This window comes from Anser brachyrhynchus (genome assembly GCF_964034855.1).
Source record: "Anser brachyrhynchus genome assembly, chromosome: 5".
NCBI lineage: Eukaryota > Metazoa > Chordata > Aves > Anseriformes > Anatidae > Anser > Anser brachyrhynchus.
Genome location: NC_137699.1, coordinates 31,991,796 through 32,016,268, shown reverse-complemented (window position 1 = coordinate 32,016,268; position 24,473 = coordinate 31,991,796). Strand labels below are relative to the sequence as shown.

General features: G+C 39.6%; 1 protein-coding gene across 7 annotated transcripts in view; it reads right to left on the bottom strand.

The window, feature by feature from the left end:
* Window positions 1-1,750: 1,750 nt before the first annotated feature.
* Window positions 1,751-24,473, bottom strand: part of LOC308196173 (cytosolic phospholipase A2 epsilon-like) — a 36,968-nt gene continuing 14,245 nt past the window's right edge. For 4 of the 7 annotated variants that reach the window (XM_080594836.1, XM_080594835.1, XM_080594838.1 and 1 more), the window contains 18 exons: window positions 21,851-21,987; window positions 20,472-20,603; window positions 18,964-19,004; window positions 17,970-18,012; window positions 17,124-17,181; window positions 16,534-16,700; window positions 16,330-16,416; window positions 15,098-15,135; window positions 12,999-13,146; window positions 11,977-12,113; window positions 11,194-11,416; window positions 10,699-10,813; window positions 9,594-9,731; window positions 8,344-8,451; window positions 6,940-7,131; window positions 5,969-6,135; window positions 4,535-4,721; window positions 2,517-3,878 (listed from right to left, as the gene is read on the bottom strand). In XM_080594836.1, the coding sequence (XP_080450962.1) occupies window positions 3,673-3,878; window positions 4,535-4,721; window positions 5,969-6,135; window positions 6,940-7,131; window positions 8,344-8,451; window positions 9,594-9,731; window positions 10,699-10,813; window positions 11,194-11,416; window positions 11,977-12,113; window positions 12,999-13,146; window positions 15,098-15,135; window positions 16,330-16,416; window positions 16,534-16,700; window positions 17,124-17,181; window positions 17,970-18,012; window positions 18,964-19,004; window positions 20,472-20,603; window positions 21,851-21,987 (2,324 nt within the window). In that variant the 3' untranslated portion in view covers window positions 2,517-3,672. Of the gene's footprint in view, window positions 1,998-2,516; window positions 3,879-4,335; window positions 4,380-4,534; window positions 4,722-5,968; window positions 6,136-6,939; window positions 7,132-8,343; window positions 8,452-9,593; window positions 9,732-10,698; window positions 10,814-11,193; window positions 11,417-11,976; window positions 12,114-12,998; window positions 13,147-15,097; window positions 15,136-16,329; window positions 16,417-16,533; window positions 16,701-17,123; window positions 17,182-17,969; window positions 18,013-18,963; window positions 19,005-20,471; window positions 20,604-21,850; window positions 21,988-24,473 lie in introns of those variants that run through there. The other 3 variants (XM_080594837.1, XM_080594841.1, XM_080594840.1) reach the window with 3 other exon arrangements.

The following is a 24,473-nucleotide window of genomic DNA, read 5'->3' as shown; positions in this document are numbered from 1 at the left end:
CAGAGCCCCACCTCTGCCTGATTTCTTAAACCCAGCTATTCCCCTCCCATTTTCTTATGCTAGGAAACTGAATCTTGTAGTAGAATAAATAGAAAAAATACTTCTCTCTGTACAATGGCTGGAAGAATGCTGTTTGAGTGACTTTGCCCAACACTGGCCAATGGGCCAACAATGCCCTTTTACCTGAGCAGGAACTTTCCACTTAGCAAGGCCCCAGTAAGATGCAGAAACAGTATATAACCTAAATGCAGTTAATCTGTGATAGTAAGTAGACAGGGTACAACAGCTAATAGGGGAAAAAAAAAAAAGAAAAAAAAAGAGAGGGACAATACTATTGCTCTCACACTAAAGTTTGCAAAAGCCAGCTGAAGGGTTTCTATACCACCTCTCTGCACTCCCATGCTTAGGTGTGCAGAGCAGGCACACTCACATGGTGTTTTGTCTCTACTCTGCCAAGGTCCAGCAGTGTTGGGTCTCTCCCCAAGCAGTTGTATCCTTTTCCCCTCCTTTCCTATGGCTTGTTATTATTACTTCTGTTTAGACGAAGAGTCCTGAAGCCATGATTTTCCTTAGCCTAGCTCCACCCCGTAAATACTTCTATGCTGCTTTCCAGCTCAGACTGACTCTGGCTGTAACCTGGCTCCTGTGACTGACCCAATAAACCCTGCCAGCCAGAGGCACAACTCAGCACTGTCCACCCACTGCCTTCTGCAACACCAATGGGAGGGCTCCTGGGCTCCTTCACAAAACCACCACTGCAGTGGGACACCTGTGTTGGCCTCTGCTAGCACCCAGCTAACCCCTATGTTATGAGCAGGGCTCCCAGCTCACTGGAAAGGGATTAAAAGGAGCATCAAAGGCTGTTGTATCTTCAGCAGGTTAGAGCAGAGAAAAATCACTGGGGTAAGGGAATCCTTTGGCATCCCTGTTCTCCTGGTGTATTACCTATGAGCAAAAAGTTAACTATTTCCTGAGCATTCCTGGGCTTACTTGTTAAATATTGTTACTAGCCAACACAATTCCTCTGCACATTCCCATGCAAATATCACCAGTCATCACAGTCACCTCGGTAGAATAAATTTTTGCTATAGGCTATGTTGTTTCACAACACAGTGAAGGATTGTGTCTACCTACCTGGCGTGTTTCCTCTCTATGCCAGTTGCAATTAGGTAGCTTGATGAAATGCATTTTTCATTAGATCATAGAAAACCCTTGGCAACATCAGCATCTTTCAGCCACAGTTAAAGTCAATACCCTCTTATGACACCTCCCTGGAGAGCTAAGCTATAAACCAGGACTGGGGCTCTGAATATGTCACTTCCACAGTGCCAATGGCCAAAAAACTCTCAGAGGCCCTGACAGCAGGGCTCTGCCATCCCACTTTCCCCTAGAAAATGAGACACACCAAATAGGAGAAGCCTGGTGGAGCACCATGTAGTCCTAAAACCACTGGAGTGTCCAGCAGAAAGCGCGTCAACTGAGGTGACACAAGACTGGGGCTGCCTGGTAGGACATTTGGGGAAGGTGCAATCACTCCTCCATTTTTACAAATAGCATTTGCAGTTCCACATCAGAGACAGCTCTTGCAGGAGGGAGGGACATGGCTCTCTTTGTACTCCTGCATTCGTCTCTGAGACATACCTTTGCTCACAATGCTCACGGCAAGTATTTGGGACACTCTGATGCTCTTTGCTAAAAACAATTTTGCTTTCCTGGAACAAGGAACTCATTGTGAACCTGAAGCATATTACTAAAATGCCTGAATATGTGGAGCAAGGCAGAATTTTGTTTTGCAAACAAGCCTTTATTGTCCAATATTATATACACAACATTTTTGCATGTAACTAACATTTCCTAAGAGCTGGAGGTGACATGAGATTATGGCCAAAACTTGTATTTATTTTTTTCACACCAGGGACTTCAGGTTCCAATGGAGGCAATTCCCAGGGTTATATGCAGAACATATAGCACCATATTTCAGATTATGACCCATGAAACTAGAATAGAACAAAAAAACCTGGCATAAGTTTATATTAGTTCAAAACTCAAAGGGTTTTAAATATTCATATTTACACTCTGATTTATAGGCTTGCAATATCACACTACAGATGCACAAAAAATAGTTTTGTTTGACATCCTAAATGAGAAAAGCATTGGAAAAAGTCATTTTTGAACCCATTTTTAAAGATAAGTTTGACTTAATAAGTTTCCTTGCCAAAATGGGAATCCTCAGAGAGTCATTTTGCACCAAGAGAAACACCTTATTTGATTATAAATGAAGCTTGTTATTTTCAGGTTGGGTACCCTGGGCTTACGAGGTAGGCAATCTATTAAAAAGAACTTCTGTTTCAAAACAGAGATGTTATGGAAAATATTAATATGAAATGTTTCAACTTACCCAAGCATTTTTCCCTGGTTTATTTCAGCCTCAGATTATGACATCTAGGTAACTTGTTTAGATAGATTTTCTGATAGATTTTCTCACTGAATAGACTTTTTTCCCCAGTTCCCCAAAATTTATCAGTTGTCATCAAGACACAGAATTTATTAATATAAATGTGTATTTTCAATTTGACTTGCTCCTGGAATGCAATGGTTGTTACAGATATATAATTTTTACAGCTCATCCTTAGCACTTTCAAGAGTTCAGAAAAGACACTTTCCATAAAAGGGAATATGAAGAAAGGTATGTCCCAAACTGTTTAAACAAATTCCACTGAGTTACGTAACAAAGTTTTTTTATGCTCTAGTGGAAGTTAAATATATTCATTTCAAGCACACATTTCTTTTTCATTTAAGAAAAGAAGTTCAATATGAGAACTAACTCAATTGGGAAAAAAATCCCATTTTTTTTTTTTATTTTGAAAGATTCAAAATAAAATTTTGACTTTTTTATATCAACACAATCAAAACTGACATAAATTCAAAGGAAATTCTGATGTTCCCAAATGATATCTTGCAATGAAAAAAAAAGAAAAAGAAAAAGAAAAAGAAAACTCCTACAATACTTCCTCCTACACTGCTCCTTCCAATCTATGTGTGGTGCATTCGCAGTCCAAGATTGCTCTGGAGATGGATGTGATTCACAGGGCTGGCCGTGTGCACACACTTGTCCCTATTACATTTCCAACCTCTTTAGCTGCTCTTCAGTACACTTGCAAAATAGAGTCAACTCAGGGATCTGATTCCAGCTTCCAGTCGTGCCTCAGGTTTTCTTCATTCTTCCAGGTTGGGATGCATGTTGTGTTCCATGAAGAAAAGTTGTAGGGAGCAGACATTCATACCCATACCCCCTTCTTGTGGCCTGTCAGTTTGTTAGTTGGGTTGTATTACTGTAGCACTTTGGTGTTAGAAAATGTTTTTTTTATATGTCATATAATAAATTAGGCTTAAAATAAGACTATTTTTAAAAATATAACAAGGATTTTAGGTAAAGAGTGTTCTACAGACAACCTTAATTTAGGGAACAAAACATGTAAAGATTTTCCAGGCAACGTCTTTGCCTAAAGAAGCCACTTCATGGGAATGAAAATAAAATAAAATAAACACTAAGCCACCTGGGGTAGTTTCTTTCTGTAGCGCAGAATGGCCAGTGTTCAAAAAGCTATGTTCTTCATGTGTGCTAGAGCATGTAAAACTCCTCCAAGAAGACATAGGCAATCAGATGTGTGATTAGCACATGTTTTGCCTTCTTTGCATTGCTGTTTGCAAGGCCTGCATAATCATCTGAGAGTTATTCAGGATATTGTATTCACTGAGGTTCAGCAGCCGGCGGTAATTCTCATCAGTATATCTGACCGAGAACATGCAGTAGGGGGAACAGCGACTGGTCAGATCGAGTTGTCCTCCCTCCATCTCTGAGCAACAGCGCTTGACACCTGGAGAAAAACAGAAGTTGTTGCTGTAGCACGGTGTGCATCTCTGTCAATGACAAGCTGTCCACAGCAGCCCCAAGAGGGGGGCTTTCCTCCAGGAGAGAAGTCACTGGGTTTAAATGCTCCAATAATTCAGTCATTTAAGGCCACTACTAGTCAAAGGCACATTGTGTGCATGAAGCAATGAGGGCAGAAGGGAAAAGTGAGGGATAACATTGGGAAGAGACTGATCTTGACATTGCAGGATTTGACCCTGAAAGCCAGGTTCTTGCTGCCACACCATTCACAAGTGGCAATGTGCATCCTCAAAAGTAGAATTAAATCCCTGGACAACACAGAACAAATGCAGGGGGATATACTTCTCCCATGATTTTTTCTTATAAATAGCTAGCAACACTTTGTTACAAATGGGAGTGACGTGAAGGTAAACACCATGCAGAAGACAAGGGCTGTGTCTAACCTTTTAGGGCCACAAAGATGACATGAATGACATAGCAACTTTGACTGGAATAGAGAAAGAAAATCTAATTAGCTAAAGCACTCCCTGATGAAACCAGCCAGCAAAGACAGCCAGCAGCAGGGAAATAAGGCTCTTTCTGAGTCAGGGAAGTGGGTAGTGTTGTCTTTTATTTGATATTTTGCCACCACTTTTAACTTACCAGGTGCTTTGTACTCTCGGAAAGTATCATTCACAAGTGGAAGAAAAATCACAATGGGACATCCTGGCGAATCTGAATCTTGGAAGATGTAGCACTCCTTTAGATTTTTCTTATCTTCATCACTCAAAGAAATTTTGGGGAATGGGATTTTCTGCTCCGAGTAGTATTTGCATGCCTTATCTAGAGACTAGTGTACCACAGACATGATCAGCATTAAAATTCAACTTGGCAGTCCTAAAGTCCTAAACTGGTTATCTACCATTAAGGTTTAGAGATTTAAATCCATAGAGTGGGTTCCTTCTTATGAAGGGCTGCTATACACAGAAATACCACATACTGTAACCAAAATACTAATCACAAGCTGTAAACACAATTTCAGAGTTAGAGAATTCATGCAGGATGCTGCTTTGTAAAAACATAAGCAGTTAGAAGCTTAGGGTAAATCATGTAGTGTTAGCAAGTGAAACAGTCCATTGCATAGAATTAATCAGAAAAATAAACCACAGCAAGAAAACATTTAAGGTATCTTACTACATGCTTAGAAGCCAGGAGATAATAAAGATTGAATGTGCAATTATATCAGTGTCTGTGCAGGCATTAAAGCAGTGTTCCTTTAGATCAGTGTTTTACTGAGAAATTCTGAAGTACTAGGCTATAATGTGCCTTTTCAGCTCAGCAGGCCAAGATGCTTATTACTAAATTTCTAACTAAACTCAGTTACTGAGGTGTAAAGACCCAAACTCTTTTTCTGGAAGGCTTTTTAGACAGCTAATTAGTTTTACCTCTATGAAACTGGAATTTCTGCAGGAAGATGTTTGTAATTGAATTTTCCTAGTAGCATCTTATTTCCCAGCCCAGAAATAACATCTGCCCTTGACTATCCACTTAGCCCCTTTTGTATTCTATTTTAAGTTAAAAGAAATCGCTCCTTATTTTTACGCATATTCCTGTGCAGGATCTGGAAATCTGCCCAATAGAGCATAAATCTTTAGAGGCTCTTCCCATCATTCTGGAAGAGACTGTGCTGATGTCCTCTTGAATAATTCAATATGTTCATAAGTCAGCGAGGGAGATTCCAGGAGAAGCAGGAACAAATAGGAAAGATAATTATTACAGTCAAAAACATAACCCTGACAGAACAGTTCCATCAAAAAGTCCTCCTCTGGTGTTTCTAAGCCATGGGTGCTAATAGCAAGATAATCTGAAGGGGGATGTATTCAAAGGAGTGACTGACATCAGAGATTCTGAAATGAGGATTTAGACAATTTAGCAGATTAATTTCTCCTTCCCTTGAAGAAGAAATCAATAACCTCCTCTAGCATTTAAAGAAGGGGATACAGTAATTAAAAACTAGGCAACTGAAATAACTAGTATTTTTATGTGCTACAGGAAAGCAAAAAGAGAGACAACACACTGTAACAAGATCCTCCTCACCGATGTATGTGATCCAGTAGTATAACTTAAATATATGATGACATCCACTTCCCTCTGTGGCCTTAAAAGTGGTGGACTGCTGGTGTTGATGAAAAATCCAGCGTCTATCATACCCAGGTGATGGGGATTTTGCATCAGCTGGTTAGGACGTGAGTCTAACACGGTGTCTAAAAGGAAAATAAGAAATGATATGTTGGTATTTTGACAGAGAAAAAATGCAAGGTGGATCTGACCATCTCACAGACCTGGTTTAATTTCATTGTCATAATACAGGAATGTCATATAGGCATGGGAGGGACTTCAAAACGCCACCCAAATTACTGTTCTTAAAAATCTTCTATATTGAGCTTCCAACCAAGCTATTCCAGTAATTTGCCATACTCAGTAGCATCCATAAACTATATCTAACCTTTATACTAAATCTTTCTAGCTTCATTTCAAACATTGTTTCATGTTTTATCCATCACTGATATGAAGTACAAAATATCCTTGTCCTTTTTTACGTATAGGTTTATGCTTCCCCCTGTTCCACTGTCCTTTGGACTACAAAGCCTCACTCCTTTCAAGCTTTCTCTCCTACATCATATATTCTGTGATATTCCAGTTGCATCTGAAGATAGAGGCACAGCCTTGCTGAATTAAGATGTCTCCCGTGTTCTCTTTGCTCTTTTCTACCTTAAATTTGGTTCTGTCAGCAGCAAGTCTGCCCACTCAGTCTGGGCCACAGACATCTCAGCTAAACCGCATAAACACACACTTATATTTAAAAACAGACTTATATATCTGGCAACTCTTAGTCTTTTCTCTCCATTCAGAAAACAAACAAAAACAAAAACAAAAAAAACCAGGCACTTTTGAAAGAGAGGTTTTTTTTTTTTTTTCCCCCTCCCAAGTCTGATAGGTTTCTTTCTTAAATTCCACCCCAAAAATCACCTGGATTTTGATACCTCCTAAATATGCGTTCCTATTACCTTTCCATCGGCAGAAGTGCTCATTCTCAAGGTAGTTGTTATGCAGCTGATAGCCCCTCAGGAAATTGTGATGCTGGGCAACTGAGAAGCGGTCGGTTAAAGCACCCCGAAGAGCACTGGAGAGGGGCCCAGGAGGAGTGTACATGCGAGTCCTTAGTTCATGGGGCCTTGTAGGCAATACTGGGTCTTCATCTAGAGCAGGAGAGAAACACTGATGAATGATTAATTAATTCATTTTCACCTCTGGTTGGCCTGGTGTGTAATAGATCTCAGAGTTTCTTCTGAGATGGCTCACTAACACAAAAACTATTCTGGAGCAGAAGAGTGGCTGCTGGACAAAGCTCTGCAGATGGTCTTGAATTTTGGGCTAAAGACAATTAATCAAAAGCCGTTTTTTGTTCTGGAAAACAGACACTTTAAGGGAACTAAGCAATTCAGAGAATTTCCAGTCAGAAGGAAGGTTGCACATCCACATAGGAAGGTACCATGAAACAGAGAAATGGAGAAAATGGGGCTTAAGCATATACCCCACTCACTCAGAAGGGCAACAAAAGGGTATCACAGGGTCTATATCAACAGTGGACAGCTTCTACCTGATAATCACCCACAGCTACATGAGAATATGCTTAACAAGGAGAATAAAAGCATTTCAGGAAAGCCTAAGAAATACATTCATATTTAGAAACTACAGGAAGTTTCCAAGGTGTCTACATTGGAGCATATGTGGGTGAAAAGCAGAAATGGCACTAGGTGTGGTTTCTCGAAATCACAGCCTACTTTGCCAGACCAGTTGGCTGACAGTGCAGCAGGAGAGACTCGGCAGTTTTTCTCACTGCACAGATATATTTCTTTGTTTTCAGGATGTCTGTAATTATAGCTGCCATCATGTTAAATGATTTAGCAATAAAACCATGGTTTCTGTATTGCTTCAGAAAATACCCTCTGGGCCTCGTTTATCTTTGTTCTATGATGAATCCTGCAATAATGCAATAATTACTGTACTGAGTAATAAAATCTAAATTCAGGAAATATTGATTAGCCAATTGATATTCAGGCTTATTCCCTGCACAAGCAGTAAAATAACTTTATTCTTTGCCACCGATTCTTGGTTCTGTATGGCTGAGTGAGAATGGGAAATGCCAAAACATTTCCTGTGAAATGTGTAACCTCTGTAAAGCTTCCTCTTAAAAACAGAAACTTTCAGTCGGTAGCATTTTCATAAGTCTAATAATTACAGCAGCATTTCCCTGATTACTCTCTTCCTTTTAGGCTTTACGATGTGAGGGGAAGTTGCTTTCTTGTAGTAGGATCCAGTTTGCTGGCTTCAAACTAGGTGAAAGGATGATGTCAAAAGACATCAAAAAGACTAAGGCACCACAAATGGAAGGTCTAAAAATTTCTCACCGACTTCGTCTATTCTGTCCTGGGTCCATCTCTTCCAGAAGTCTTCTGAACTGTGGGACAGTCCCCAGATTTGTAATAGGTTCACAGAAAATATACTGCTCCACATACCTGTAAAGGGAATTACTGAACATAAGGATACAATTAAGAAGAAACTGCCTTTTTCCTTCTCTTTTGATCTTCTGAATTCCTTTTTTTTCTTTTTTTGCCATAATTCAAATATTTCTAAACTTTTGGGCTGTTAAATTTATCTAAATTCTCTACTGCATCATCTCTAACTGAAGACCTCAGTTCATACTGCTGTCAGTTCTGTGCCTCATCTACTGCATGGCTCTGCTGCACAGTAAAGGAAGATGACAGTGGGAGAGAGGCAAAGGAGCAAAACCCACTCATTCAAGGAGCAAAATAAGAGCTTGGGTAATGCATACATACACAGTATTTGGCAAATGAATTTCCCAGTAGTAGCCCAGGTAAAAAGGGCCAACCTGAGAGGTAGTATTTTAACAATATCCCCTGGAGCTGCTGGCTATTTAATACCGCATCATGTGTGCTGAGACTGAGGAGCTTATAAGCAGCAAGAGTGTAAGAAGAGATGACTGAAACCAAACTCGCACTGCTCTGTATTCATCTGTTGGTTTGTTTGTGATTCTGACTACTCCAGCCTAATTCCTTAGCAAAGGAACTTTATTGCTTTTTCATACAACCCATCAGTACAACTCAGGCATTGATGAAAGGGATTCAGGCACCTTTTGCTTCTGGTTTCATTTTTAACCCCAGACACCTTGCATCTTTAGTAGATTGGATTCCCTACATCGGACTGAAGTTATACTTCACGGTGGAAGCACAGCTGCATGTTTCCTGCAGCGTCAAAACGTTCACAAATTGGAGTGCATTCAGAGAGGAATCAGAAGAGTAGAAAAGAAGTGGGAAACATTCCTTACGATGGAAGAATTAAGGGGCTTCATCTATCCCATCTATAAGATAATGTTTAAAAGATTAAGCATACCTTGAGAGTGATAAGAAACTTAAAAAGGATGAGAGATCTTCTACTGTAGTCTTTTGGATAAACTACAATACACCCCCATCTCCCAGCAGGTGATAGCACAGCAGCAGTTTTTGCATGTTTGACCAGAAATGTTTGCATGTTTGACCAGAAATGTCCACAATCTGGTTAACAGCATTGGACACACTCCTCCCCATCTTCAATTTCCATCCCCCAAGTGCCCCTGTGCCAGGGCAATGCAATATATCACCTTGAAGATAGCAGATCCGGGATTCAGGGAGTTTTTTTAACATGCGTCCCATGAAGAACTCACTTCCAAAATTCTCTGCAGGGATGAACGCACCGTACTTCAGCAACCCCACCTCGTAGGGGGTGAACTCTACCCACTCTGCAATACAGCCACAAAGGGACAATGTGAGCTCTTCCAGGCTCTCTGCTTGGTATGAAGCTGCTAGGACAAAACCCAGCCTGAATTCTGTTTGCTCTGCTGTCTTTGCAAAGCCTTGTTTATGAACAACCGCCTTCCAAACCAGGCAGCTGAGCTCAGACATGGTGGTAATGGGGTTTCCTCAGTCACAAGGAGGTAGGAGTGGTCTGGGCAGTGATGGTGGTGCCAGTGGGACAGGGCACATATGGGGCACGTGGCAAGACTTCGGCTCTGAAACACCTCACGTGCTTGCACCAATCCAGGTTTCACTATACCCTTGCATATACCACCTCTAGGTGAAAGTACCTCCACAGTTATCAAGACAGTTGACAGAATAGGATGCATTTCTTTCCCTTGAATAATTTAGGTATGTACTAAGACAGGTGCCCAGCTCTTCAAGAATGATTTTGTTTTAAGTGACCAGTTATGCTCTTTATGTATTGTAGTAAGGAAGACAGAACTAGTCACTGAGTTTCTCAGATGTCCCCTACAAGTAAGGTGCTATTGTCTGATATAACTGCAGCGCGAGCAAAGTCTGGGACAGAAAGATCATAGGCCATAATTTCCTTTTTCTTCAGAACTGAGTCATTTTTTTCACCTTAAACATGAAAATTTAACCTGATTTTCTTCTCCTCTTCTCCTCAAAACAAACAAACAAACAAACAAACAAAAAACAACCCACCAAACAAACAAACAAACAAAAACATAAAAACAAGCAAAGAAAAAGATTCAGTTGGGAGTAGATCAGCTGCTTTCCCAATCTTTGTCATAACTATCTTGTCTTTCTTCATATTTAAAATATCACTGGACATTGGCAAACAGACCGGGGCTGTTGTCTCTAAGTGCTACCAAGCAGAGAAGAGCAAATCAAATCATAGGAATCATGTTGCCAGTTTTAACCCCATGGGATCTGAAATATCATCCTTACCTTTGAAATCCTGAGTGCTGTAGTTGTCCCGGACGCAGACTGACACATAGATGGGCAGTGGGTTCTGGCCATCACACAGTGCTTCTCTCTGCTCTGAAAGTTTGTGGGGGTCTTTCTGGTTTTGAAGAAAAACAGTTTTGTGAGGAGAGGTGGAAACAATACATCTCAAAATCTTTCTGTATGTGTAATCTGGACTTCAGGCAGGCTGCCTGAGATCACCTCCGATTTTATTTCAGCACCATTCAGAGTCTAATGGCACTTTCCAAATGGCTGCATTCACAACCTAATTTATTGATATATAGGATGCATATCTCCTTAGGCAGACTATTGAAGAAAATAAAAAAGTTTGAGCATTTGTTGACATGGACAACTCCGCTCTGTTTTGAGGTATGTCCTCTGAACCGACAGGCTAATTTTCTCTCTATTTATTAAAGGCAAAAAATAAATAAAATAAAACAAAACATTGTTCTCTAAGAAAAGGGATAGACATCATACCCCATCATTTAGTAAGTATTCAATCATGAGTCCCCAGAGATCTATAAATGATGTCCTGTATCCTTCTTCTTTCCGCTGACATAGCTGCTTATTGTAATACTTCATGCGATCCATAGAAAAGCAGCCCATCTTGCATTTGGTTGCTTGTTTCTGTGCTTCAACAATATGCGAGTCAAGGTCCTTCTGTGACCAGTAGGCATCTCTGTATAAATTGGCCATAGTCCTGGAGAAAAACAACACAGAAAACAAAAACTAAAAGAAGAAAAAGAAGAATTCTTTTTTTTTTTTTTTGCTTTTAGAGACAGAGATCTACATTTAGGTATTAATTTATGTTCATACTGCTTTATTTTTGCCGTTCCATTCAGCAGAATGATCTCTTCAGATTTTCTATGATTGTTTTAGAGATGGCCCTGAAAGATATGGCACACACTTATTAATGTTCTTGAATTTTTTAACGACAAACTTGGCAGCACCATTAGCAATACAATTGCCAGATGTAAACATGAAGCATAAATTAGGCAGAAAATTACAATTATTTTTGCTTGTTTTCAAGAATCATAAATCAGTTCACACCAGCAGCTGTCTCTTGTTTCTGTATCATCTGAGGGCCTAAAAATTGTTTTAAAATAAGAAAAGACTGAACCATTATTTTTATCTTTGGAGGAGGTACTGATTTTCTGTAGCAGACTCTTTGGCAGTTTCCAGCAACCCTGTGATGGTAGGTCCCTGCAGGAGCATCACCCCAAAAAGCTTGGTCCAGTGTCCTGCACAAGCTGTCCTTACCACGTGGTGCCAGACAGCCCACTGATGTATGTTACACAGTCCAGGAGATTTAATTTCTTGAGTCCCATGAGACTGCCGTATAGTCCTGTCATTGACTTCAGCCCACCACCTGTCGTGATGATAGCTACAACAGGGACCTGTTGGACAGAGAAAGATGGGACATTTACACTGATGGCACTCAATGGACTGACATGGGGTCCAGCCACTGAATCCAGCCTGGGTCCTGATCTCACGGCGCAGGTCCCTTTTAGGAAGGAAAGGCTCCAAAATGGCAATGACTATTACTGCTGCTTCCCTTTGGATAAACATGGGATTAGAGATTAACCTAAACCTGGGTTCTTGCCCATCTCTAGTTTAGGGAAAGCAAGGACCCAGGGGAACAAGAGAAAACCCTTCTGTGGAGGCAACGATATATTTTCTCTATATTTCCCATTCCTTTGCCACTTTGTTCTGTATCTTGCACCTACTACTGCTGTTCAAAAATTCACATGCCAGCCCCACCAAGAAATACACCCAGTTCACACAGTGTTGCTAAACTACCTTCATCAATGTTGTTACTCATCAGTATCATGAAGTTCCTTTAAAATACAGGATATTTACTTTGAGGAATTTAAAAATTGCAAGAAAAGATATTATAAAATGCATTCAATGGAAATGCTTATCCTAAGCTCTCACAAAATGATGAAATTTGAACAATGGAAGAAATCTTTGCTATGCAATGTATTTAACATGCACATAGTATTTCTGAACCAAGGCAGCTATAGAATAGGATGGAAGGGATGAACGCACTGCAGATCTGTCAAATTTCAAATTTGGGAGTCATATAGGATACAACTACTGCAACTAATGTTTCTCAAAATAACAGAACTTGGCAGCAAAAGCAAAAGATGCATGCACTAGCTGGTCCCTACACAACAGACACATGCAGCCCGTTTTGCTGACCACTTATCTAGAAGGGAACACAAAGGCACTAGCAATGCAAGATCCTCCTCCCTGCCCCCCCCCCCACCCCCCCGCCATACTTCATGATCCTGCAGATCCTGTTGTAGGTGAAAAACATTTTTCATGGCACTTGCTACATATTTCTTCCTTTTGCACAGAAAAGCCATCTCGTCTGAACATAAGTCAAACCCAAAACGCATGTCCAGGTCTTGGCGGCATGAGCAATTACTAAGGTAAAAACAGACATATATTTTACATATTAACACACACATACCAATCTTAGGACTTAGACCAAAGATTCTCTACAGTGCCCTTCCCTTTACACAGGGTTATTCAATGTGACAGGAGAAAGAGAATATTCTCACTATTTTTAAAAGTAAGAAAACATATTTCAATTAGTAAGCTTAACCAGTAGCATTATATCCCATTAGTAATAACTAATGAAGAAACAAGGTACAGCAATTTAAAATGAAACCAAATATTTAAATGAATATTTTAAAACTAAAAGGACCACATATTTCAAAAATCTGTGCAAATGTTCCAAAGTGAGTGTACTGATATCCACTTTTATGGGCAATTCCAACATATGTTTTCTCATTCCAAATCTAAAATAAAGACAAATTTTCAAATGTTGGCATTTCCAACTTGAAGGAAATGTCCCATTTTGAGCAACTCAAGTGGGAATGCATCCCCCTCTAGCGGTGAACATGGCTGCAGAAAAAAAAACATCTATCTCTGAGGTGCAGGTGGCCAGGTAACCCTGACCTGCCATCTCTGGAAGGATGACCTCGGTGACATCCAGCCACTGGATGGATAGAGATTTGTCACCGAATTTAGTGGGGCAGGATCTCAACCCTGCTGTTCTGATCTGTCTGCACTTGCACAAGGCGTCTCACATGTCAGTGCTGCCACCTGTATTTCATGGCAAGCTTTACTCAGAAATCAGAAAGCACAATATTCTTCTGATGAAGGCTTTATTGGCATCAAATTTGAAATTTAATAAGTCATTCCTAATAACTCACTGTTTTAATATATTCCCCCGTGCATTTGTGCTCTTGTGCTCACTAATCTGACTCCTGTCCTACAAGACTTCACCAATGGGCAAGAGACCTGCCATAGTGTATCAAGGACAGAGCTACCTATGGACTCTCTGGCTGGCCAGCTAGCCATGGACAGAGACTGTAAAATAACAGGATTTTGATTTTACTTTCAGTGACAGAACTTTTCTCTTCTGCTAAGTCCATAATTTAACTGAAACTAGCAATGAAATTTATTTATGAGATTTTTCCTCCATCGGATTTAGATAAAATCAGCCAGACGATTACAACTATATTTGTAAGTTGAGCACACACAAAGAGAACTGAGTTAGGTGGAGCTGCAAAAGTTTGTTTCTATTGGATATCAGGATATAAACAAAACACTTTTAAAGTTGTCAGAATGTGAAATAAATAGATGGATTTTTTTTTCCTGTCCTGGAATAACACCGTTTTTCTTGTTGTCATTGACTATTTGCCTTTCTGGATGAAATGATAGGAAATTCTTTTTGAATTCAAAATTAAATTATTTTTCTCTTTTATTTCATAGTCAGGCACAAAGTGAAAAGACCAACTTGCCCATTTCTGTGTGTTACATATGGCTATGGATAAAATGAAACATCTTCATGTTTACTGCTGGGTATTAATGAGCATGTCTATAGAAGTCAAATCACTAGCCTTATTGTTTACCTTAGTTTCTGCTCAATATACTGAATAGCTGGACTTTACAGAATACAAGGTTCATTGTTACTGAATATTGACAATTAGGAAAAGAATGTTCATAATTTATTGTTATTCATAATTTCTGATCAAGTTTAAAATTTGCTCTTCTCCATTCTGGTTTTTGTTTGTTTTATTGAACTTTGTTCTTTTTTTGAATTTGAGAGACGGAAATTGATCAAAAACAATCTGTGGTCAGAGACTAAGTAATAATGCTAAAATAAATACATGTTAATCAACATTTATTTATGAAAGTCAAAGCCTCCTAAGACTAATTATATATTATATACTGAACGTGTGTTTTATGTTTTCTTAAAAGTACATTCTAGTTTTCACACTGAGGATGTCTGCTTGTATCCTTTCCATGTGGTTAAAACAAAGTGAAAATCAACAGCTCAAACCTTTAGGAACAGAAAATCCCTTACCATCTTTCTGCTTTCACATTCAAATCAAATCTTTTCTCCTGAAAAACAAGAATATAAACAGCACATTTTTATTTTATTTTTCCTTTTACTTTTTCTCCTTTCTCTCCTGGGGTCAGAGCTTGATTTAGACCCCAGCAATGTCTGGCAAGGATAAAGTTATATGCCTAAGATCTCTGCATATATTCCCATACTCATTCATTTATCCTCAGTGGAACATTCTTACCCACAGATCCCAAATGCTTCCAGGCCACAAAAAACATTAAAAATCTTGGTGCAAAGGATTATGATGCTCATGTAGTAGGTCCCATTTCCTGTGTTATTCAAGAGCTTTTTGCAGCATCCTGAAATACCACTGTTGTGTGCTTCCCATTCTTTATGCTGTAACAAACAGCAGATCTTTGACATCCTGCCTAGTCCTGCAGTGAAGAGACTGCAGTTCTGTACTCACTACTGCCAAGATTTCACCCTGCCTTAAAATCCTTATTACAACCTTCATATTGTTGATTAACTGACAAAAGGTGTTCCATTCTCAGGGGATGTTTTTATGGCCCTAAAATCTGATGTTCTACTTCTTCGCAGCCTAACAATTAGTATTTGGATGAGAGTTTCCCACATAATCTGGATATATGTAGGTGTTTCTTAGCGGAAACACATTATTTTATAAGCAAGGATCTATTTCTTATTCTATTTCTTATTTCTATTTCTTAATATTTTCTTGTGTTAATTTCAGTCAAAATTATACACAATTATTTTGAGCAATATTCTAACTACATTATTTAAAATTCTGATACTATATGTAATTTTTTTTATACTTTTTATATACAGTCCTTTGAAGTACATGGTCTACTGAAGGCATATTTATAGACTGTTTCCTAGTTTGTGTCCAAGAGGCAAATTTTTATTTGGACACTAAGCAAAAGCGTGAGTCTTTGGGTAAACATGGAGAAATCCTGTGAAGTGAAGGAATCATCATATTTTCTGGCATTCTTGCAGGTTGCTATATCTGCTGCTAATGGCACATAATGGAGACTAAAGGACAGACAACCTGCTTCCATGGAGAAAACAACCAGAGAAACAGAGCTCCTGTTTGTTCAAGGTCTGAGAAAAATTCAGAATATTTCTAACCTTCTAAGCAGATATCTACAGGGACTCCAGTGGAACAGTATTATGGGGGCTCACAGAAAGAATGATTTCTACTTGAGTGACCTTTTGTTCCTGGAAGTGATGCTCACCTCTGCAATTGTCGTTTTCCTTCCCATAGGCAGCGAATTGAGCATCAGCACTGGGGAGCCTGTTTCTGTACTGAACCTACAGGTCCACTGGGAAAACAACATGCTTTAGGACCAAAACAGTCATGGGTTTACCCTCTTTGCCTCCTCCCACCTCCTAGAGTGTGACTCATGGCCAGTTCAATATTAAGGCCATTTGCAACATACAGGGTGGTAGCGCCTCTTCTTTGGCAACATGACATCCAGCGTTGGCTCTGCATACTTGATGTAGTGGAACTTGGTGGGACCTGATGGGCTGACCACTCCGTCGGGGCCCAGTATGATATCCTGTGTCCCTTCAAAGGAACCTTTCACAGTAAGGGAAAGCTCTTTCTCTAAAAAAGCAAACAAAGCACATGAGAAATATCAGTACGATTTAACTGGTAAATTGTGCTGTCTTGATTAAAGGCAGACAGCTGAGGTGTAGAGATTGGACCACAGCTTTGTCTAATGGAAAACATTCTGAAAGGAGTGCAAAAAGTGCTGGGACTATTTTTAAAGAGGACTCTGAATATTCTTCCTTGTAGGTACAACCAGGATATCAACTTTGTCAGTTCTAATAGGCGTTATTGGCATATACCTAAGGGAGTATGAGATGCAGTCACTGAGGATTATAGCAACCTAATGGATTTGCCTGGTGTTAATCACACTGAATAATGCAAATACGATTTGTTTCATCATTCATTATAGGACAGAGGCATCCTCTCATCAGCAGGCATGTGGTTATTGTTAAATAGATACTAAAGTAATAACCTTACTTGATTTTTTCTGCTCCTTCTCATTCACTTCAACTTCCAAGCAACAAAGTTCACGACACTGTAAAAGACAGAGAATAATGAGAAAGATCATCCGTTACTGAGAGCTATAAATCAGTTGGCTTTTGGGAAAGTCTAATTGCCTGAAGTGTCTAATCACCTGTCTTTTCTGGACTTCTGTCTAGTAGCCACTAAAAAGAGGGAAAAGCTTTGAAGAGACTTGTAGAGCATCCTCTAGTGAAAATGATTTGGCACAATAAGAGGAAAGTACCAAAGAAGAAAATCTGGAGCATTTTCAAGATACTAGCATGCATACAAAAGATCACATGGGGAAAACCATAAATAAAAGATGTGGTGCTGAGAGATCTAGAGTCAGTAACAGAAAGCATTTTCTGAAAAAACATTGCTATTAATGGTGTGGATTTTTTGTTTGATTGGTTTGTTGTTGTTTTTGTTTGTTCTGTTTTATGGCATTCGCTTCTCTTTCACACAATCTAATTATGCTAAGTCAATTATTTAGTGCTGAGCTTACCCACCAGGCATGACTCATCTCCCATGGGGGAAAACAGCTGGTTAGGTTATCAGCAAGTGGCTTCACAGTCATATGACTGTGCTTTGATAAAGAGCAGTACATTTTTGAAGCAGTACTCATACCAGAGGAAGGGCAGAGAGGGATCTTGAAATACAGGACAAACAGAAAACAATAGGATACAGAAAAGAATTGGCATAGAAAGAGAAAAGAATTGGCATACTGGGTATCTTATAGTTCACAGTTTCTCTAACCCCACCTTTCCTTACCCTTTGTATTAAGGAAACAGTTACAGAAAAATTCTTAGGAAAAAGACATACCACTAGGACTCCATTGGTAGCAATGATTTCATGAGGACCAGACCTTGGATAAGAAAAAGAAAAACATGGATTTTTAGATCAAACTTATGCCTACTTATCTTTGTCCATGGTGTTGCTCTTTTTCCCCATTTAGAAGGATGACTGCCCGAGGAACCCCAGCAACCACACAAGACGCTCCTTCCCACACTTGCTTGGATTGAGCACTGCTCTGAAGGGACTTGCCCCAGTACCAAAGCTGAGTGATTTGCATCATGGCTACTTTTCTGCAGAGCAATCTCATGAAAAATGAAAATGGAAACTGCAGCTAGGCAGTCAAATTCTTCCTGTAACTAGAATATGGAGTACATATATTTCATCGGTAACATGTTAATACACCAGCATATCCCTGTAGGGAAGGCCAGCTCTATGTATTTGCTTGTATGCAAATACAATCAAAGGGACAGAGGATATGAATTACAGGAAAAAAAAAAATCAGATCATGCTGGAGGAAAAGCTCTGCACCAGAGCATCAAACATTGACACTGTGTCGAGAAGGGAAGAAAGAGAATTTGTAGGACCAAAACAGTGCTGCAAGGGAAAAATCAAAGGAGGCTGAGATACAAAGGAAACCTAAACAGAATGGCTCAGCATCAGAAGTCTGTCCAGTGCAGATACAAAAACAGGCATGAAAAGATTGATAGACATGCATGCACACACAAGCTTATGCACACGCACTTGGAAAGTCTTCTGAAATGTCCCACAAAAGACAGTCTGATGTTGGGGATGGAAGAGACTATGCTGGGAGATGCATTTTGAAAACAGCTACATACAGAACAAGCTGTCAGGAGGGATCAGCCAGGTGTTTAACTCCAGCGCAGGCTGCAGCAATGAAGAAAAATCTGGCACTTTTTAACAGAAATCCCACAAAGTGAGGCTTCTAGTGCTGTTTCTGTGTTTTAGCATTTAATGATTTTTGCATTCTTTAAACAGTAAACACACAAAGCCTATCACTTACATGGCTTCCAGTTTGAATTCAACCTCTAGCTCCTCCTTGGCCTGGAAACAAGAACAAGAAATTAGATGAAGTAGCTATGTAATGCTTTCTCCCTTGTCTAAACCTGGGTCTCCAGTACGCAATATTGAAGTAATTGGATACAACATACAGCCTGTGATAAACGTACCTGACTGGAAGGTCTGAAACAACCATTTCAAACCAGATAGCTTAACAATTCTTTCCTCACCATCTACCTTCTACAAGATATATCAAAACCACCTGTATTTTTATCTCATACCGTGAAGTTGCTCCAGTAAAAGAATTTGCAACTTGCTCTGTTGTCTCAATTCAGCCTTTTTTCCCTACCTGTTCCTGTCACTGTTCTTCCACAATGAATTGTCCTTGCTATTAGCTTGAAAGTTAAGGCACTTTCCACCATCACGTTAACATAGTAAACAGAGACTGGTATTACTGAGTGATTCAGTCACTGTTGTGCAACACACAATAAGGCAGTGTTGATAAGTATGAGCTAGTTGTGAGTGACCTAGTTTAGTTACCAGAAACAATCTGTCCATGGTAGCAAGAAGTTGCAGGATATTTCACTGATCTTATCCAGAGATCTCAAAGAGAATCAAGACTCTTTTTTCCCATTTTATGGATGGGTAAATCAGTCATTCACAGCCACAAAACAACACTAATCACAATACACTAGTACTTATCACTGGCTGAGTTAACATTGCAGTGCACAGCAGAGGACATTGCTGGGGTATGCACAGGGACACCTTCAGATTTCTTGCCTGGCATGCTTTTGATGTGAAAGGAGATGCAATCAAAGGAGCAGAGGGCAGTGGCTATGAATTACCTGGAAAAAACTTCTTTACAGATTGTTCACTCTGTAGCAGCTGTGCAGCTTTGGTATTGTTCAAAGATTGCTCGGTTAGATCTCTCCCCCACATATAACACTGTTTCAGTTATATGTTCTTTAACCATTTATAAAAATACCACAAGGAGGGGCTCTCCAATCCAGATTTATGACTGAATTTTTTGTATTTATATTTTGAATGGCAATGAAAGTACACCTTATTGGGGCAAGTGATCCGCAGTGGATTCAGAAACCTCACTCCAAGATTTTGGAATCATTGTATAATTCCCCACTAGTTTCTTGGTTGCTATATTTTAAACCCCTACCTGATCTAAATGATGGAGTCACATAGCTGCTAGATCAGTGACAAATTGGAGCAAAGTCCCTGAGTTCATTCACAGGAAATAAAACAAGGATACTCTGCCAAGAACATAAACTAATGCTGACAAGTAGCTGTAGCCAAAAAGGACTTCTTCATGGAAGATAACATAGAGAAGAGCTGCGATATGCATTGCCAGAGACATCGAAGTAGGGCAAAGCAATGCGATACATAAGCCAGGAAGCAGCAATACATTACAATTTATAGATAAGGCTTGAAAACTCAGGTAAGCGTGCCCTCTACACTCCATTCTGCCCGATCATGCAGGCACTGATCTCACAATCTCACCGTTGAGCTGGGCTTAAAATACAGGAGCACTGTTCTATCAATTGGAAGTTTAGCAGTATCAAAGAGTGCACAGAGGAGATGGTCATCTGGAGTAGCAAAATCCTCATCATACACTGTCAGCTCCAGCACATTCTGGAAAGAGAAGGAGAGGGATTTTAGAGTTTCTAAAGTCTGGACATCACTGACTCTAGGGAAGGAGGAATATTGGGAATGTGTGTGGGAACAAAAATTGAGGAATTAAGTATCATCTTTCTTGGGAGAAACATACTATAATTTGAATTCTCCCCCATTTCAGCTTAATTGCCCCAACATGAGTAATACAACTGCTATATCTACATGACAGCTTATTCAGCTTCCAGATTTTCTATCTACCTTGCACTGACTGGTAAGAGTCTCTAGTCTGCCTAAAACTTGAGAAAAGTGCTCAGTCCCTGGCCCTCTGGTAACACTAGGCTAGCATTCATACACACTGTATCAGGCTATGCAGACTGAAAACATCTTGAATAAAAATATTCTTTCCATCATGTTATACTCCTGTAAAAGCCAGTGTTTGTAGACTGGCACTTGAAAATACAAAGATTGTGTGCTTCCAACACCATCCCACCAGGGATAGGCCAATAAGGTCTCAAACAGCAAAGAGCAGCTTTTCATTCATCCAGTGTGGTTCATAAAGCTGCCTGGGTAGGCCAGAGACACCAGGAATGTGATATAGCACGTCCATGAGGCACAGCCACTGTGCTTCCACGACACAGGAGAAACTGTGTTTGCCCACAAGTTCACATTCAGTAAACCAGGCTACACAGAAAGCTTATCCATTTTGCAGAAGAGATACTGGGGAGAAATACCAGAAGCAGGCGCTATCTGCTGTTGCACTTCCACACTGTTCAGCAGCACATGAGATGCATGGCACACCAGTTACACACCAAACCTTTGTCTTATACGTGCATTAGTAGGACCCAATGCACAAATGTGTTCCACAGAGCTTTGGCATGATATGAAGTTTCCCCTCACAGTGTATCAGCTGCAAGGAAAGGCCATGTGGGGATGGAGTTCTACAAAAAGTCTGAATTCTGAGACCCCTGCTTGTTCACATAATTTCCAACAAACTGTATAGAATCTCTACTGCTTATTTAACGTCTAAGGTTTGCTGTACTAATTTAACTCTGAACTCTGGTTATGCCTCTCTAAGCAATTTAAACAGCACCATCAAATGTTTCCAGGCATGGGCACTCAGCCATCTTTAATGATCAATAATTTGAACAGTCTCTTATCTTATACTGTATCTTAAACAATTCCTGGGCATGGTTCATGGGATAGATAGGACCCACCATACACAAACATCTTCAGGATGCTTCAAGCAGACAACTCTGGCTCCTTACCTTGACCTGGCTCTGGATCCTGAAGTAGAAGGTTTCATTCCACACTGGGTCGTTGGAGTTTCTTATGGTTTTGGTGCGGGACTTTTCAATTGTTGCAGTAGGCAACCACAACGACACGTAACAATCAGCCTGGCTTACTGAGTAGGGAAAGAGACAGAGCATTGTTAACGTGACAAAGTAAGCAGTGCTGCATGAGACTGAAAAGGTGATCTTAGGATACCAACACCAAGTGTGATTTATTTAGAGGCAGATACACCTGAGGTAACACAATTCTTTTCAAGATATCCTTCTGAGAGGAAAAAGCACAGACAATAAGATGACCTAGAACAGGAGGTGTTTTCTGTTCTTCCTTATGTGAGTTATGGATGACAGTGAAGTGTATAAAACAGCATCAGAGTTTCCTGTTAGTGAAGGATATTCCATCCTATTTCTCAAAGTCACCTAAATTAAAGCACATCTCAAATAACTACAGCTAAGTACACAATGTATTCCGTGCAAAGGGAATGTTATATATCTTCATACAATTCATACAAAATACTGAAGGAGCCTTCAGCACTGCAAAACTTTCTCTCACACAGACATTTCTTAACAGTAAAATGAGCAGATACATAATGAAAAAAGTAACTAAGTCTGAGAATGGGCGTCCTTTGATAAGGAACTTTTGAGAGAGATAAGTGATGACAATAAATGGTGAGTACCCTTCAGCAGCAGCAGGTAAGGACTCTGCAGGTAGGTCAGGAGAACAGAGCTTGCACATCCACTCATGCAGAAAGACAAAAACTTGCTGGGCTGCAACAGAAGTTTTTTCTTGTCTTCTGCTTTTCTTTCCTTGTCCTTATGGTTTTGCAATATGTCTCCCTACAGCCATTTGTTCTGTATCAAACTGCGTGGAGGATGCATTTTATGTTGTTGAAAGTGTATTTGTTCAAAAAAACTCCCTGCTTTTCTTTTCGTGTTAGCATGAAGAACTGAAATTCAGAAATAGCTTGAGAAATTACTTAATGTTTTGTGCTTCATCAATTGACATTTTATTATTTTTATTATTTTTCTACTTGTTTTAATGTTATAATACAGAAATAAAAAAAATCTGCTGTAATTTTTCTAAAAAAAAGTGGAGAAATTAACATATTCCTGCAGAGTCAAAAAAATTAAATTTCTCTGATAGAAAAGTTAGGTTAGAAAATATTTGGCATGCCCTAACCCTCTCCTGGTCTTTCCCACTTTCCATATCTCATCTTGAACTAAAATACACATACACATACATGTATGTATTATTAGGTTCTGACAGCAGCTTAAGTGTCCTGTCTGGAGTATTATCTTCTGCTCTAACTAACTCCTACCTTCCCACCACTTTTCTCTCTTAGCCCCCTTCCTTGTACTTTATTTCTGACTATGCTAGTCAAGAGGAAATTCTGCCTTCAACATTCAGGTTTCTTCCTTTTCTTAAGGAACAAAATCACAAAGAGAAGAAAGGTTTACTAAGGGCTACCTGTCTGCTCTGTGTTCAAGCCCACAGGCAGAAGCAACAGAAATTACCCCAGTAGTATCTTTTTCCCCTGCACAGACAGCATAATGGGCTTCACAGACCGATGAGAGTGCGAACAGTGATTCTCAGGGATGTCACTTCAGATGTTTTGTTTGAATACTATAACCCTTTGCTTTCTGCTCTACTCATAGGCATATCCTTCTTGCATTCAGCTGTGGGAGACATACCCAGGTCTTCACAATTCCCGTGAGTACAGATAAACAATAAACAGCATCAAGAGCCTCATTAATAGACAACAGGGAACCACTGCAGCACAAAGTTGATGCGTATTTGCAGCAAGCTGCTAGGAAACTGCTAAAATTGAAAACATTGGCTGCTAATCTTAAACGTCTCCCTGGTGAGGGTTGGTCTAGTCAGCCCAGCCAGCCTGGCTGCCTTGCACTTTTTGCCTTGCTTATGCACATAAGTACCTCTCTGAAGGAGGGACTAAGTGTCTCATCCGCACCTTTTCCTTGCAAAGAAAGCTGCTTGTCTTTATTTCATTTGTAGACAGAGTTGATTTAGTGCCTAGATTTTAAGGCTGGCCTCCTTCTGTCTTAAAACATCACTTTTAATTGCCTACTACTTGTCCAACTCCAGTATTCAGTCTATATATTTCCAGGAAGCAAAAATGTCTGTCTCGGATGGGGCACTTTGAGAAATTCTTAATCATTTTACTGCTGGGCAATAGCCCTTTTGCACCTTTCTACAGAGTAGAAGAAAGAAGCTAATTTGTGGTGGACCTAGTGAATATATCCCTCTCAAAGTTCTTTATGAGCATTGATTTAATTCTGTAGGACTGTTTGTTATTTTAATTTTTGTTTTTCATCTGGGAAACTCTATGCAGATAATGCTTCAAATAATTTTGAAATTGCAAAAACAGGCATTCATGTTTCGATTCCCAGAAGTAATAATAATGATTTTAAAATGTTTTTAATGTAATTCTGTATGACTACTACATGACTTTGGTTTATCACTGGAGATCAATGCCTGCTTGGTTTACAAAGTACTCTGTTCTACTGATGTGATTCATCCTTCTTGCATATTAATTGTACTTTGAGATACAAAGCATATCAAGCAATCTTTAATTATATGAGT